The sequence below is a fragment of the Periplaneta americana genome, chromosome 14 (assembly GCF_040183065.1).
Source record: "Periplaneta americana isolate PAMFEO1 chromosome 14, P.americana_PAMFEO1_priV1, whole genome shotgun sequence".
Classification (NCBI taxonomy): Eukaryota; Metazoa; Arthropoda; class Insecta; order Blattodea; family Blattidae; genus Periplaneta; species Periplaneta americana.
The window spans coordinates 84,188,496-84,207,174 of NC_091130.1; the positions used below are offsets into that span (position 1 = coordinate 84,188,496).

Genomic DNA, 18,679 nt, shown 5'->3' on the forward strand with positions numbered 1-18,679 from the left:
ATAGCCAATGGTATTTTCTAATCTCCGAACGCTCTATACACGCTGAAGATTGTAATGAAGGCCTACTGTACATCCGCCACATCACGACTCTCAGACTCAGGAGGCAGTGCTCCGTGCACTGCTCCGTCTCTCGCTGTATACCCTGGAGCTGAATGCCCCAGTGGGCAGGGCTGTTCTACATGAAAGAGGAGGGAAAGATAGTGAATTTTCTACGATCTTCTAGACGGAGCCAGGACAACATTTCGAGGGTTGGTGTTACGTGATCAGCTCGGCCAATATTGCAGACAAAACGGACGCACATATTATGAACACATTTCAGACTGCGCCAAAGTAACGCTTAGGTCAGTAAACAGAATATCACCGTAATCGAATTGGGGTATCACGAGTGTTTGCACTGAAATATATTTAATCGAAAAGAATAGAAATTCTTTAATCGCCTGAACGAGTGGATTAATGAGAATACTTCTTTGCAAGTTTCTTTAACTTGAATGTTCCTATTGAAATGAAAAATGTGTGACTTCTGTTATGGTTCAGAGATTCCGCCAATTAAGAATATAATTAAAATGTAACATTATGCAACAGAGCAATTATCAGTTCTTTACTAACGTTACACTGTAGGTTAAAGTTGCTGGTCATAATGATGATATTGGTGGTGGTGCATTTATATATGGTTCTCAAAAGCTTCAAAGGATACAAGACGATTATTAGTTTCTGCGGGGAATCGCAATCCGACCACCAGCTGAGCCAGCCAGGTTCAGCATTCCGTCACTATTCTACCTCTCCAAAGTCAAAGTCAATGCCAATGCCAGCGCAGCCGCCTTTCTCTCATCAGACAGCACGTGATCCATGAGCTCACACTCCGACACGTCCTGCTATTAGCTGCGGACTTTCATTCGATCGTTATATTGGCATGCAATTATCTCTGATAAACTAATCACTAAATCATTAAAGAGATTTGGCTACTCTTTTACGGCTTTCACGATACAGTAGCAACTAAAGACAGCGAACTCTTAATTTAGTTGCAATATAAAAATCTAGTATGAAGTCGTTATTGTAAGGAGCACAAAATACATTAGGTTAACAAGGGAACGGCCAACACTGAAAGGTTGCGTAGAATCTTCATATTTTCCACACTGATACGTCTTGTACCAAAAAAAAAATGTTGCGGAAATAATATGCAGGGTATTAAAATGATGTTCCGAATATCGCTGTGAATCTATATGATCTAGTAGTTGAGAGCCTTTTGAGTGTAGTGTCTGGCAGATATGGGGGAGAAACAAGGCTGCAATTCAACCTCTGTAAAGAGCAGAGTTAAATAGGGTCTATCATGACTAGGGCTAAGAATTGTATGCTGTTACATTGCGCTTCATGCGCCTCTGACTTTAGGTACCAGTACGTAACTGCGTTGGGGTGGGGGATTTCAGTGTGTTTCGTTCAGCAGTGAACTTTAGTTGATCGGTTACATTACGACCGAATACTGCTATTCGTAACAGGCAACATTCAACGTCTTGTAAAGAAGAATAATAGCAAGATGCCGAGGACGAAATTTGTGACTTAATTTTAAATGAGGAAATTTGTAATAATGCTACAGATTTTGAGATAAATAATGTTTGTGTAAAATATTTATGCCCCCATTGTTTCTGCAGAAGTGCAACTAAGTTTTTCTAGGTATGAGGCTGTGTTTTCTAGCAACAGACAATCATTCCCCTTTGAAAATTTCAAAATGTGGTTTGTTATTCACTGCAACAATATATGAAATGAAAAATTATGTAAAACAAAAGCTTAATACACTATCACATTAACATAGTGAAATAATAAGGCTGACACGTGTTGTCAATGTTATATTAGGTGTATTTTCTTGACATAAAATAACATGTAGTCAATGATATTGTGACGAAACTGGACAGTTGGAACACGAAATAGGAAAAATGTAGCAAAGAAAATGAGAAAACAAATATTCGATAAACATTATGGATATTTAGCTGTATGTAAAATTTGTGACAATTTCAAATGAGGAATTTAATTAATAATGATACAGATTTTGAGATAGATAATGCTTGTGTAAAATATTTCATATATGTCCTCATTGTTCTGCAGAAGTGGAACGAAGTTTTTCTAGATGTAAGGCTGTGTTTTCTAGCAACAGGCAATCATTGTCCTTTGAAATTTTGAAAATGTGGTTTGTTATTCACTGCAACAATATACGAAATAAAAAATTATGTAAAACAAAAACGTAATACACCATCATATTAACATAGTGAAATAAAAAGGCTAATACTTGTAAATATTATATTAGGTGTATTTTCTACAGACAGAAGATAAAATGTCTTTAAAATAGTGCAATTTTTCCTTAACACAGAAAATAATGTCTTTAAATTTTTCTTTAGCAGATAGTTGTGTTTCGAAGTCAAAGGAGTGGCTTTCGACCACCCAAATGCCGAGGACTACCTTGCCGTGATGATAAGCACGAGGTCAAACGAACGAAAGACACTGCGTTAACTCACCCCAACTCTGAGATGTACTGAAAGGCAGAGGCCCACGAAGCGCACTGTTAATATAACGGCATATATTTCTCAGGCCTAGTCATGACGAACACAATATTAGCTGATATCATGGAATTAAACAAACTAATATTATATTGAATTGGTAAGGTATGTTTAATGAGATTAAACCTATAACAGTATATTTTACAATAAGCACACAAATACAATACAAATCTCACCGACACAGGTTCGTCTTTCTTAGAACCTGCCCCTATCACTTCTTTATTTCTCTTATTCTGTCTTTCCACCTCTTCTGGTTGTCTATAGACACTACAGTCTCACTGAACATAATCAGAACAAAGTTATGAATTATTGTTAATGAAGTGATGAAAACACACATTCTTATTGCACTACGCACAGCAAATAAAACTGTTTTTGCTGCATTCTACATATAGTAGTATACAGTATTTTTAATCCTTAATTTGTTTAATGGACTCACTTTTTATGTTGGGAACCAGTGATTTAAACTATTGCCTGTAAGAACGTACGCCAGGATGGTACGAAGAAGTTCAGGAGAAATAATTATGTTAGATGATAAATTTATAGTAATCAATTATGCTATGACTCAACAATTACTATGTGTCAAATTTTTCGTATCATGTGTCTTGTGCTGAACGTAAAATAAATTTAATAATCGCTTAAATAAATAAACACTTTCTTTAAAAAATCTAGTGTAATTTTCAATACATTTAGCTATATGAATTTACCTTCAAACTTCAAAATTATTTTAAGTACTATATAATGTAAATTTTCTATCCAATTACTAACTAGGCATATTGATAACTTGCCTTTATTTTAGGAATTATGCATCGATGTAACCCTGTTTCTTTGAAACACAAAAAGAAATAACTAATAAGGAAGCAGTATTTTCAATAGTAACTTGAGATTTTATTTGATTAACATTATTTAATTCAAGTTACTAATTGTTCGTGTATATGAGAATATGTTGAAAGATTTCATCATGTGAACAATTGGACTAGTATGGTAGAAGATTCAATTTTTCTGAAATTAAACCTATATCTCTAAATACTATAGCTACAGTACACTGTTATGTTCGATGTCAGATTGCATACTTGCCAGTCATTGCTTCGCGACACACTGTAGGTACTACACAGAGCTTGCCTTCTTCCGAGCGACAACACTGGGACTTCCGAACTACCAAACTACTAGTCGTACTAATATTCCAAGTAGTATTTAATTGTCTTATGTCAAGTTCGAAAATTTTTTCGTAGAAAATTTGTTATAAATGCGACCTTTCAGTGTACAAAATTTGAATGTCATGTCCAACCTTCCAGTGTTGAAAGTTTGAAAGTTCCTTGTAAGACTAAGGAAAATGACCAGTGTTTCTAGGATGACACAAAATTTCACTTATGTTTTACGCATAAACTCGGCCCCTTTATCATATTAATCTTGAAACTGGTATTCATTGTTATTTTTTCATATGTTCTGAAGAAAAGTGAAATAACTTACCAGTTTCTTATTACATACTATTATTTAATAGTATGTAATAAGAAACTGGAGGAAGAACAATTAGAAGGTACGCGATCGCGTGCCCTTGCAAGGGAAATTGGGACGCAGAAGAAGTGTATATGTGAGCTCTTGCCTCACTCCGACTTTTGCCATTCCATATGAAGCGACATTAGAGAATTTTGAGAAGTGTATGTCCGAAATGCTTTAAATTAGGTGTTTAAGACTTGTTAATTAATCAATGTTTTTACAAATTAGTGAGAGCAGTGAATTATTTAGGAAACGAGTTTTTTAGTATTCAGTTTTATTCTTTTAACCAAGTTTTATTCATTTGATTCTCTTATATTTTGTAAAATGTTATGACAATAAAGTAACTTAATAATTGAGTTTTAAAATTGAATTTAACAATAACAATAAAACCCATGAAATAAAAATCTAGTCCCAAACTATGAAGAATCCGTGAAACTACATATATTGACATTAATAATACAGACGGGAGTGGAACCAGCGATCGTGGCTAACCCGTTACCACCACACTCTAACCGTTTTGTAAATTATATTGATTTATTTATGTAACTGGAGGATTGCATGCCTGTCAGACAGGTACAATTAAGCGTAAACAAAGAGATGTTGCGGAAGGACAAGGAAGAATTGTAGACCGTTGTTAGGCGCGGAAGAAGCTTCGGGTTCCTTAACACGTCGTCCTTCAACATCTAATAATAGACTCTCTGGGGAAGGATAAAAAATAACACGTTTTATTGGGCGTATTTGGAGTCTTTCAACGGTTCTTGAATGCCTGTTACATTGTTCTGGAGGGACTGTGGTCGATCATGGTTTGGTATGGACTTGTTTTACTGAAAATGTCACGCGCCCCTGGCACTGACGTATATAACGATGTATTCTGACATTATAAAAATTACTGGACGAATATAAACGTGATTTTGATGAAATTCCTCAGGGAAGTAAACCACACCCTTTAATTTGAAAACATTACATCCTTAGCGTTTTTCACTTCATAATTGTACGAAATGTGAATAGGAAATGAAATGAATTCGAGGTTTTTACGGATATAGCCTACGTATTTTTCTCATTTCTGGTATGCCCTCTATTTGTATACCTATGTGAACACAGAGGTTCTTTCAGAACTACTGGACTTATTTTGATTGTAATTAGTATCTACGAGTTAATGAACCGTAAATGACTAACGTCAAATATAATTTTAGTAATAAAACTGACAGGGGGTGCATCGAATCCCTATAATTACGTGAAACGTTTATGCTATTCGTGATTGCTATTCTGAATCTGACTGGGATTGTAAAATGTTTGGGATTTGAAATACAATTTTGATATTTATTTCCATTTCTGTCTTCATACTCCCAAAGTTTTAAATGTAACAGGACGGAGCCATTTTGTTAAATCACTTCCTCATTCTATTAGACCTACTCTCCAGACAACAATACGTTTTGTTATAGTCTGAATCGACTGAATATTCACTTCAAGGTCAGTACATAATTGCCGCTTTGGTTCAGTCATAAGATGTTTACGGGAAGAGAAATTCCTGCGTTGCGTGCTATACTCATGAATGAAAACATTTACCTATATATTATTTACTGCATAAGTTATACCTGCATGAAATAGATTAATCCCCAATACAATATAACCGTTCATGAATAAATATACCCATTATGAAGACATCGACCCCTAATATTTAATATAATATACCTGCACAAAGAGATTAGCCCTCTGTGCAATACAGCCGTTCTTAAAAAAATTATAAATCAGTTATGTACTCGTATATTATGAAAACGCTGACACATACATGTTTAATATACGCTTCAAAAAATAAATTAACCCCTAGTACAACACAGAAATTCTTTAAAATTCAGAAATACATGTTTTCGAAACATTGGTCTACATAATTATATTAAATAGGTGATTGCCCAAAATAGATTAGCCATAAATAAAATACAACCTTTCTTTCAGGAAATGAGAATTATACCCATTATGAAAACATTAGCCCATATATGTTATTAAATCTATAGTGTATATATTTAATTTTTCCACGCTTGCGGACGTAGAGCGGAATCGGAAGCGGTGAGCTGAGGAATAATATATATCTGCTTTTCTTGTTATTGGACGGGATCTTATTTAAATGAACTGTGTGATAACTTGCATTATCCATTACAATTATTAAACCTTCTTTCAGATGATTCAAGAAATCATTCACGAACCATTATTTGAACACTTCTGAATTAATTTCTAAATGTTAATGTTGTTTCTAGCCACAAATATCAATTTACTTTCGGGAACAAAACCAGTCCTGTCCGATAGAGCAGGTCATACAATAAGCCTCCTTTCTTTTCCAACAGGTATCCTCATTTCATCTAATGATTTTGAGTCCTGCCATATGTATTTCAACGAATGGCTTCTTTTTTTTTTATCAATGTTTCAATCAAACAAAATATGGGCCTTGTGTCACCAGATGGTCGGATGTTATGCATTTTTCTCAAGAAAGCAGCCCTTGCCACTGCAATATCTCGTCTTTTCATTAAAAATATTTTTTCCTTCGTTACATCTTCTGTACGTAAACCCCAGTTATTTTTAACATTCTTCAAATAGACTATTGTGATCCTTGGAACCATGTTTTTTCTGCTACGACTTTCCTTAATTTTGATAATTTAGTACGCGTACTTTATAATTAGACTACATTAAATTAACTATTGCTGTCCTTATACTCCTCGCATTTATTTATCACCCCATTAATGTACGAATATCAGTTTTATTAAATTAAAATTAAGGTTTATGTTCCGTTAAGCTTTTGAACGTTAAACAAATTCACATGTATATTTTCCAACTTCATCTCATACCGAAATCACATATCTACAGCTTAACACTTTTAACACTTCCTTCTTGTTTAAAGATATAAACCACTGAAATAAAGAAGTGTGATAATAATTTTTCCATTTATTAATTAATATTGTGTCATCTTTATTATTGGAATTGCATATATAAAGTTACTTCTTAAAATATAAAAGAAATAAGGATGTATCTGCAACATAATAAGTATAGCTTGCGCATTCCATTTGATCAATGTTGTAGTAGATGGATGACCTGGATCATGACTCAACAAATGAAGTTCTTTAATCAAGTAATTTCGGATGGCATCGACGCAACTCCCATAAAGGCTAACGCTGTAGTTTTTGGTGATGAGTTCGAAATTATTTTAACAATTCCATCTTAAATTTGATTTCCTACATAAGATTAGATACCTAATGAAATAAGCTGAACAATATGTATCCAGTCCCTACGTTCGCAAAATTCAAATATTATACAAAGAATTTTTTTTCTTTTCGTTGGAAATTTTATTACAGTCCGTGTAAGTTCATATAAGTAACCATACGAGGCTAAGCAAGGTAAATTCATATAGCCTTCTTGGCCATGAAACGAGCGGGCCCTGGTTCAAATGCTGGTTGGTTTTTTCTGAGGTTTTTCCTCAACCGCTCGAAGTAGAATTGCTGGATACCTTTCGGCGTTGGACCTCGGACTCATTTCGCCTTCATTAGTATCATTTCGATTAATCATCTCAATAGTTTACAGGTCGACCACGAGGACATGGCGGACGTGGTTCCAGGATCTGTCTCTATGCGTCATCTATCCGCGGGAGCTGTACATATCCAGCGAAGCCGCAAGAGTTTTAATAAGCGGACTGCGAGTGACGGGGGAAATGTAGCTCCCTTGGACAGATGACGCCTTGGTAAGTCGTGGAATCGATGGCGACATGTTCTTCTGGTTGAGGATGCAGCCACTGAATTGCGAATAGATGTCATCGATCTAAGGAGGCCACAGAATAACATCACAGACAGGCGGAGGATCAGGTCTCCAATCAGAACTGGATACTGTGGCCGAACCGATATTATTTTATGCTTGAAAAAAGCGATCCTAAGGACTTCAAAGATCATTCCAACATAAGGAGTTTGCACAATAAGCCTGAGGCTGTTGTGCTTGCCTGCTAGCCCCCCTCTTCCGAAAGAAAGAAAAAAGTATAGTCAGTACATTTAGTAAACGAGCAACGTCATTGCAGAATTAGATCTCTTATCATATACATTTCTTCATCTACCATTATCATCATCCTCTATATGTAGACTCATCGGCTATAGTCTTTCACGAACTGGATAGTGATTGCAGTTCCAACGTTGTAGGAGGATGGTTGAGATCCACTGTTCGGGAATCGACGTATTGTCATTAGTAAAGGAAACTGTATCATGCAAGCATTTTTGCTCCATTACCTCTGGTGAAGTTTCACGAGGAGCAAGTGCAGTTGGATAAGTGTACATAAGATGTCAGTGTTTTATGAGTACATGCTGTATCAATTTGCAGCTAACCGTGAATGTTTTCATAATAACTGTTTGGCAGAATGATTTATAGAGCTATTAACATAACCTGATTTCCCACAGACTTCGATTCCGCAGTTTGGATCATCTGGTTCTTGTTTGCGCTCCTAGCTGCATTACTGCATAACGCAACCACACACACTCCACGGAGATAGTGTGAAGAATTGTACACAGGGTGTGGTCGATATTAGTTACGAAACTTGTTGTGGATGGCACAACACAGCTTATTGAACATAAAAGCTTAACAATGTTTTCTTCTAATTGTAACAGTTTCAGAAAAAAAAAAATAATTTTTGCAAATCCTTAAGTAAGTGAAAGTATCGCCTTGGGACGTTGACAAACAATGTTACGGGACAGAAATCAGTAACTAGCAGACCGGTAGCATTAAACAACTGATATCTAGTCATGGTAAACAACTTGCAGTTAGGTGATAGATATGTACGAGGTTAATGGACTTTTGATATTTACTTAGTTTATAGGGAAAGGCAGCGCCTCATCTTTATCAAGAACGTTTTCGTACTGTCAGCTTTATGAACGTTCAACGTTTGTTGCTGTTGCTGATCTAACCGCTAATCTGGTCAGTGAGTTCTACCCATTCTATAAACATGATATTTTATTACATTAAGACGAAATTGCGCGGTAGAACACTTTTAAAACTTTTAGTTCAGTTCAATTAATTTTTCAGGAATTTGGTGTATCAGATCTAGGACAAATTTATAAACAAACATTGCTGATTTACTTCCATAAAAATCATAATAAATTTAAATTTGATCCTTATGAATACTGTACGAGTCAAAACTACAGTTCCTTTCTAAAGATCTCCAAATGCCACACAACTGCTGGATTAAAACATAGCAGACATTTTGGACCCAGAGTATGTAATGCATTAATTAGAGCTTTCCTGAACTAAGTACACTTAACACACATAGATTTAGGGAACAAATTATATTTATTATTTAATTCTTTTATATTCCTTTTAAGCTAATTGAGTTAAAAATTGATACTCTAAAATTCATGTACTTTTGTATTTTCTATTTGTATATATTATTACATGCTGTATGTATTTTAATATACATTAATGTTAATGTACTCAATGAACTCTCCTAATTTTGTGATAATTTTATATAACTGATCTGAACTGCGCCCGAGTACGAGCTTCTGCTCTTTCGGGCTGCAATGTCTAATGTAGCTGAAGTGTAATGTATTAAATAAATAGATTTTAAATTTGAAAAAAAAAAAGTTAATTTCCCCGTACCATCTGTGTAATTTTTAGTACTCATATACTCCTAGTTTATACACTGCTTAGATTTTCACTTCTGTTCTCTTGTATATTCATCTACTTGCGTTTAAAAAACGCAAGTAAATAATGCAATATCTTACGTTCTTGAATCACTGGAAATATAACTTGAAATGTAAAGAGACATTGTAATGTATTATCTGTAGCTAGACAATCTCATAGTCGTGTCAAGATCTTCATCAAGAATATGCGAGGACTGAACCTCTCTGATCTTAAAACAGTCGTTGTTTGAGACTTGGGACGCTACCAGTCTCGACTTTAAGGAAATTATTCTACGTTCCGCAATGCCTCGCCGGATACAAAATATCCTGATTTAATTTTTCAAGATTAGCGTGAAATATAGCGGTGAAAATTATCATTGAAGTAAAATTGATTGAACTTGTAAGAATACTGAAATATTTAGGTCCAGAAACATAGGAAACTGACAGATGTAGGTATGGAGAATATGATATTTAGTAAGATGTATAGATAAGGGAACATAGGGCAGGACGGGGTAGTTAATGTTTGAATGCTTTTATTTGGTATCAAATAATGTAAATGTATGGGTTTTATGACATATATGATTTTATTACACTGTAAACAAGTAAAAAAATATGCACTTCGAGTGAAATCCGGTCATTATAACCTTAAAATAAATTAGTTTTTCGAAATGTGTTTTTTGCCCCGTTCTGCCCCACGTATGGGGCAAAATGGGCTATCTATTTTTTGTAATAATTAAATGGCAAAAGTGACAAAAATTATATACTGAAAGTGTGAATACTACAACATTTTACAAGTTTCATTGAGAAAAAGTCATTCGCAAAATACGCAAATGTGCGTGGCATCCTCGTCTTCACTGTCTACTCCAGCGCAACAATTGTGAGCCCATTTCAGACATGATACGCATCTAGTCCAACCTTCTTCTGACAAACAACAGAACGAACTACCCATTACAGGAGGTGAAATTTAATTAAATATAACGTGGGGCAGGATGGGGTACTACCCTGTTATGCCCCACCCCTTTTGCCCCACAGTCACAATTTCTAAGTTATGAGGTATTGGCAGGAAAAATAACGCACGAAATTTGAGAAAGTTTCGGAATTAAAAGCCAGGTAAGCACTCTATAATATGGTATTAAAATAGATTATCTAAATAAATCTCATTTCTACTTACGTGTGACAAGAGAACACTTTAAAGTTGCAAATGAATGATACAATATGATGCAGCAACCGAATAACATACAACAGATGCAAGGAATGGCAGTAAGTGTTGTGTGATGATATATTTACATGAGTTGACGAAGCTCTAAAAAAAAAAAAAAAAAAAAAATCGATAGATTGCACTACTTGTTGGGAAGATAGAGGCTATACCCCGTCCTGCCCCCCTTCCCCGTCCAGCCCCATATTCCCCTACATCAAGAGATATTTTGACAAAATCAAGCAAACATAAAACTCTGAAAAGATGACATTCACTCAGAAATATATTTTCGTATTCCTTGGGGACGATCTTAAGTTGTGGGACAGAATACGGGTGTATGGGTTAGTATGAAGGTGGTTGTCGTGCTGGCGAGTTGACTCTTGCAGTATGTTACTACCCGACCACAATACGTCAATTACTTATCTTTATAGTATTGGAGGGTCTATATCTACAATGCTTGGAAAAAGTGGCATAAGTCAATTTCCACAAAAAGTGTTTATTAGTTTATTGACAACTTACGGAAGATCTGCTCGCTTGGGAAAAGATACATAAGTATTTCTCTCATTAGAATAATTCATACAAAAGAAAATCAAATCGACAAAAACCAGTGTGAAGACAGTCTTTTCCTTCTCGCAAAATTAACATTTTTTACTTGTGCCACTTTTCTCGAGCACTACAGATATTATATTAACATAATGTTATGACCTTACTCTCAATTATTACTCTTTTAATAATTATTTCACTTCATGAAGGCTACATGCAGAAAACAAAAAATCTTACAATTTGAAACTATACATTAATCTGACGAACTATGTTTTGTATCATAATTTTACAAAACTTCCCATCCCACTACACTTCCTTTTAGTCGTTTTCTGCTAAGAAAAGTGGACTACCCTATCCCTAAACTTTCCTTCCTGCCTGTTTACTTGTTTCGGGTCTCTGCACATTCATCTTATATCATAATTTCTTTATCCTTAAAATATGTTTACTGAGTACATGTCCTACGTTGCCTAGGCATTGAGTTGCTTGTCGCCATTTTCATTTACAAATAGTTGAAACACGCATTGTAATGATTGAATCGATCTTCTTGTGCTTTCTATAAGTCCCAAGAGATGTCACGCGCTTGATAAGCACAGAAAAGGAATGATCGATAACGATTCCATCTAATGGCAAATTTGAAACTAAATGCATGTATGAAGTATAGTGTACTATACTCCAGAAATCAGGAAGTTACAAGACATCGATAGCAATACAACAACTAAAAGCCGCCTTGGAGCTCAGTTGGACACCGGCTCACGACGACCGCAGGCCCGAGTTCAAAACCTGACGACGGCAGAGTTGTATTTTGTGGTAGAGAAAGCAATGTTGTGTGTTTTTCAGAGTTTTCCCATTTTTTCTCTTCATTCCACCAACATATTCCACAATTTCCCTCTAATCATCTCTGTTCCGAAAAAGAGGACCTCAGTTGTGTTTCACGGCTCAGAATCGATCTTCCGCCGTGATAGGTGCTCCTCGCCGTTGGTCCAAATTTTGGTAGATGGCAGTGAAGCTGGAGAATCTGAGATCTACAGCGAAGACCGTAGTCCCCGGAATTTCATCCCAGACGAGCACATGACGACACGACTGGATCTCTATGATATTGCAGATCAACACCAGACTGTGGTATTCGTTGTTAAAGCTCCAGAGAAATGCATGGTGCCACGAATGGTGAAGCCTGCTTAGTCGGACAGCTCGATCGCTAGTAACTAATTTAATATTGGTTTCACAGAAAGCCTATTTGGGTTGAAGTACTTAGGGATACTCCATGTCTCGCCCGATAATAAAATTACGAATCCAATACCAATCTCAACATCTACCACAACAACTAAAAGATAAAATAGGATATTACAGTCCAAAAAATGCAAATTTTGAGATATTAAGCATGTCGTGAGCGTATTGTAGCGACGATGGTTTACATATATCCTATTCATATCATCTTGAAACATTTATCCATACAATTTTAAACTGTAGTAGATTAGCAGTAATGCTTGTTATGTAAGCGGCAAAAGCCACCTCAGAAAAAAAAATACTTTTAGCACGTGAATTGTATTAGTTATGGAGTCATCTTTAGGTTCAGAAGAAAGCCCATCGAAGAAATTAACAACGAAAGGAGAGAAATAGGATATAATAAAGGAAAAAAAAACATTAAAGGAGAGGCTACAACAGAGTATTTTTTCTTAAAAGAACCATTGTTCACAGTTGCCTACATTTACGTATGTATTTCTTTGAGGAAATTTAAGTTATAAATGTACTTCTGTTTTCCAAAATTTCTCTGCAATACCTTAAGAAATGGCATGAGGAATTTCATACTTGAAGGTCAACAACAGCCATGCTAGATAGTTTTTTGTTTCTTCTGAAAATGTGTGTTTGGACTATGTTGTTTTTTTTTTTCTCAACAAAACCCTTCGATTGAAGTTTAATATACTTTTTTGGCTGATGAAATGATTTTCTTTGTGAATGCCTTGTTAATTTACTGCTACATATTATGTGTTTTCTACTACGTGAAGATTTTTTTCTTTAATTGTTTTTTTTACAACGCTTTATCAACTGCGATCGTTATCTAGAGTCTAGGTGAGATGAAGGTGATAATTCCAGCGAAATGAGTCTAGGATCCAGCGCCGAACTTTGCTCATCATTCTTTTAATGGTTTGACGGAGAACTCAAAAAAAAAAAAAAAAAAAAAAAACTTTACTCCACAGTGGTGGACCCGTGAGGATTACATATATATTTTTTTCTGTTTAAATATTGGGATGATTGTGTTTTAATATTACAGTGAAGTTAACTCGTAGTTGCACTTCAGTCTGTAAGTCCCTTACCAACAAAGGCTCATACGTTTGTCAGCCTCTCGCATATTATGTTTGTATCCTTATATTTGAAGAGTTCAGAATCATAGTGGGCCAAGCGTCATTTACTAAAACCGTAGAAAACAAGGGTTAAAATGAAGTTATTACCATAATTCAATGGAAACATATAGCAAGTAATATAAAGTGTACACATTAAAACTAAATGATATGCAATCTTCATTAAATTGTGGTATTCACTTAACTTTAACCCTTGCCTTCTCCGTTTTTAATAAATGGCGCTTGGCCCACTATGGTTCTAAATCCTTCATTTGTGCTATAGTGTATAAAGTTATATTGGTCCGCACGGTAAAGGAGAACTGTGATTATCCAATATACTGTAAAGTATTGGTTTCAGTTTTCAATGTCAAATGTGTACACCTAAAGGTTCAGCTTTACGACATGAATTCCCTACAAAAATAAGTTTAATAATAATTTCTCTCTTTCAATCAGCAAGAGACAGTGTTGCCTAGAATAAGTGCGTAATTAGCCTACTGCAGAACCTGATTCTGCCCCAGACTCGATCAGACTGTCGTTTCGATCTTCTTTCAGTCTGCTGTCCTACCAGTTCTTACTTTCAATCGTAGAAAGTTAGGGAGGCGTATCTACGTTGCAATTTAAGTTTGTTTGGGAAGATACAACTCACAAGTGTAATTCTTGAAGGAATTGTAGTTTGTGTATGTAAATTAACGCATGTATTTCAACGAAACCACCTTACTAATATTGTGCCAGGCGCCAGCGTCGTATTGTTTGGCCTATTCTTGTGGCAGTTACTACTATATTCTGATGCTTGAAATCAAATACTTTTCTTCTGCGAATGACCTTGAAACTAATTTCAGTACTTATTCAGTAGTTTCAGCGAATATTTTTGGGATCTTATAGAGTGTCTATAGACACACCCCACGTTTCAGAACGGCATATCGACTCCATCTCATTTGCAAGACAAAGATAGGTAAACTTTGATAGTGATATCTATTTGTCAGCCAACTTACAATTCACAGTTACGGTGGACATTCACATTTTTGCTTTTCGATCCACCATCCCTTTAAGACATATCACCCTTTTCATATAATATACTCAATTGCCAAGTATTTCTTGATTACTTCCTATTCTTCTGTTTTAACTGAATTGCTATATATTTTTCCCTATATATCCTCTTCTATTCTCTCTCATATCTAGACTCTCCCTTCCATTTCTCGCTTTCCTATTAAATATTGCATATTCCTTTCCTTAATAATTCACATTATTGAGTTATTTTCTTCTCTACTCTCAAATCTATCTACCCCTAATCATTTTTTTCCAGCTACTGTATTTTCTCCTAAATTAATTGTTTACATTTCCCTTATCTCTATTTTACAACACTTACATAACTTATTTTTTCCCTACTATTCTATCCTCTGTTTATTTACGTATTTATCTCTTTCTCTTCGCTTCAGTCCTAAATTTCCTATTTTATTACCTCTTTCCATATATTTATTTATATAATACTCCTACAGTTATAGTACCCCTGGATAGGCGAACTATTAATTGCTAAGGCTGTTATGAAGAGCTATTCTCAGGACTGGAAGATTGTGTTTCAAGCTAATAAAATTATGTAGGATATTCCCTTTATATTTCGTACATTTTAAGGTATCAATGCAGTTAATGTTCAATATAGTTTCTGTTAAAAAAATGTCGTACCAAACTTGTTTTCTTAAAAATGTAAAATTTCTGTTTTCTATACATCTTGATTACACAACTTTTAGTACTTTATCACTTAGGAATATATATATATATATATATATATATATATATATATATATATATATATATATATATATATTCCTAAGTGATATATATGACTTTCACGTGATAACTTGAACTTCACGTGTTAATAATATCTTAGTTTACTAGTTTCGTCTTGGGAGCCATCTTCAGAACTGAATTTCAGAACACACTATTTGACTCCTCACTACACAATACAAACGCACCCGCACCGGGGGCGAAGACACCTGAAGACGCAAGGACCACACCGTTCTGGAGATGACTCCCAAGTCGAAACTAGTGAACTATGGTACAGTGGAAGCTGTTAAGTTCGACAGAAATCAAGTTCCACATCCTATAGTTCGAGTGCTTACGTAGGAGAATTAAACACGCCCCTATATGGGCACAAAGAAACGGGTTTGCCATTTGAATGGGAATTGGTTCTGTGTCTTGTAGTCATACTCTTGTTAAAGGAAAACGGAATATTTTATTGATTAGGACATCCATATTGATTAATGATTTTAAATTAATGAACTCTTTTTTCCTATTTGAGAATTGTGCCGTTTCTGAGACGGAACTGTCGAAACCCACTGTGGTACTAGAAGCGCATACACAAGTCTCGGGGCGGGCAGGAAATGCAAGTACAGTACTGTATTCGTTGATGGACAACCAATAAGAATTCGTATTAATTTTACCTGCCACACCCACTACCCTTATTGGATTGAACTTTCAATTCTGTTCTGTCGAACTTAAGAGAGTCCACTGTATTTTTAAACTTAGTTCAATTTAACACGTGAAAGTCATATATTGTTTTCTTATACAATGTTTACATATTTACAATTAATATTATAATATATTTTAAACTCGTATTTTTCTCGATATTTCCGGCATTGTTGATACGATATGTAAACAGATTATATAAAACATTGTCAGGTTGCTATCAAAACTCACATTATTGTTGTAGGTTATAATGCGATAATAGGAATAGCAACGTACAGTTTCATAGCAACAACACGCAAAGACTCAGACTGGTTGCGCTGACACTACTGCCTTATATTATGAAATTTGTTTACAATGTTATGCTTTATGTCATGAGGTAATGTTTATAAAACGAAGTGTTTATGAATTCAATAACTGTATAACATTATAAACGAGTTTCATACGCTTTGTTTTGTACATAATTATAACAGAATTAATAGAGACGAAATAGGTAAATAAGTTATCAAATTTATAATCATTTACACAAATTTATCAGCTACTCTGAAACAGAAGCCTGCAATATACTCATGACGTCATTGTTTGGAATTTAAATTTATTGTTATCGTTGCTGAAATCAGTTTACCAGCAGATGTTTTAAAAAAAGCCTATAGAGCAGAATTGGATTTAATCCCCCAAAGTACCCCGTGAAAGCTATGAAATAGAACTTCAGAAATTTATTAAATATTTGGAGAATAAGAAAACGAAAGAGATTTAAAAAACAGTGGTTCTGTCATATGTCACAACAACTCAGTTGATTAAATTTTACGTTTCATTTTTACGTCTAGTTTTAATATCCAGAAGTGAAATTCCATTATTCATTAATAAAATATTTATTTTATTTTAGGAATTCTGTTTTAATTCATATTAATGTACTGGCGTAACCTTGTTATAAACACGAACTATTTGATGGCATAATTGTTGTTGTGGAAATTTAATTGCCGTAAAATGCATTTTGTAAACAATTTTGGAAAACAATAAAGATTATAATGCTAGTGTACAAAAAGAAGCATTCCTGGCTAAACCTTAAGTTCTCATATTTTACATTACAAAATGCTATTGTAACAAATGCAAAAAGAAATACAATTATGCAAAATATCTCGTACCGTTACTGTTACAGGAGTGATAAATGCTTCAAACAGAATCTCGGAAATAGTAAAAACTCAATTGTGTTTCGTCTTTGTATTAATTATTTTTCTCGATTCTGTTATATTGCATGTACCGTATATTTTATTCAATTAGGGCCTCTATATTCAAAAATACATATTTATTCAAAAGAGAATATAATATTATTAATTATGTAAGAGAATTTAATTATCAAATATGACCCTGAATTCGTCTTTTAATCTTTGTTGTCTTCAATAAATCATAAAGGTTACATGATCATAGAAACTTTAGAGTCCAAACTTCTGCCAGAACCTATAAAATGTTCTGTTACATTCAAAATATGACTGAATTAGACCAATTCCAGTTTGCAGAAACAAATATATACTTTGCAGGGATGAATTTTCAGAAAAGAAATCTAAAGATTGACGATCTTAATTTGTTATGTTTCGAAATAAATGAAAGCAGATGAAATGAAACAATTGAAAGCAGGTATTGTGATATTATTGTTTTGTGAATAATACAGTGCTCAAATAAATTATTGCGTATTATTTTATTGCAAACTTTGAAATAAGTTTTCTGCTAAAAAACGAAGGTTACATATTAGTTTCTTACAAACTTATCAATAGTTTTTAGCAAAAAAAAAAATAATAAATTTCCATAATTCTTCATAATTTTGTAATGAACTGATATGTAACAATTGCTTTGAGCACTGTATGCCTCTGTTTTATTGAAAGCAGAGTGTTCAGAGTTTTGAATAGGCCTATGTCATGTTGGCAGTACTCACAGGCGTTGCTACGAAGCACAGCATGTTGTGATTCTGTCTTCTCCTTCCTCAGTCACCTGGACCGCTCTCTGTCGGATGCCACCTTTCGCGCCTTGCTTTATATAGTGAAGGATGCCCTTGCGAAGATGAGTGAATGAAGCGTGCGAACCCGCGGCAGAAAGGGAGGGGGAACCCGTCGATTAGCATACTCTGACGTGGGTGTGACGGTCTTCCAGATCAAGTGCGATTTTATGTTATTTTTTAACACCGATTAAGATATTTTCTGTGGCTATAAATACAGCATGACTTTGTGTTCACACTTCCATTTCGTAACCCTTAGAGCACATGAGCAAGAAGCATTTAGGGTAGGCTACTGTTTCGTGATCTAAATTCCTTTGTTCCATCTCTTGACAAAATTTTGTGTTAACACCTTCAAAGTTCTCGATGATGGTAGTGGTGTTGGCTATGGTAGTGCTTGTTGTAGTCATGGTGGTGGTGGTGGTGGTTGTTTATTAACGATTTCAACCACATAGGTTGTTTTGCAACAGTTAAACTTG

General features: G+C 34.7%; 1 protein-coding gene across 1 annotated transcript in view; it reads right to left on the reverse strand.

Moving 5' to 3' along the window:
• LOC138713525 (streptococcal hemagglutinin-like) overlaps positions 1–18,235 on the reverse strand; it is a 35,129-nt gene extending 16,894 nt beyond the window's left edge. Inside the window, exon 1 of the mRNA XM_069845696.1 lies at positions 18,144–18,235. Within this exon, the coding sequence (XP_069701797.1) occupies positions 18,144–18,167 (24 nt within the window). The 5' untranslated portion in view covers positions 18,168–18,235. The remainder of the gene's footprint in view (positions 1–18,143) is intronic.
• Between the last annotated feature and the right edge of the window lie 444 nt (positions 18,236–18,679).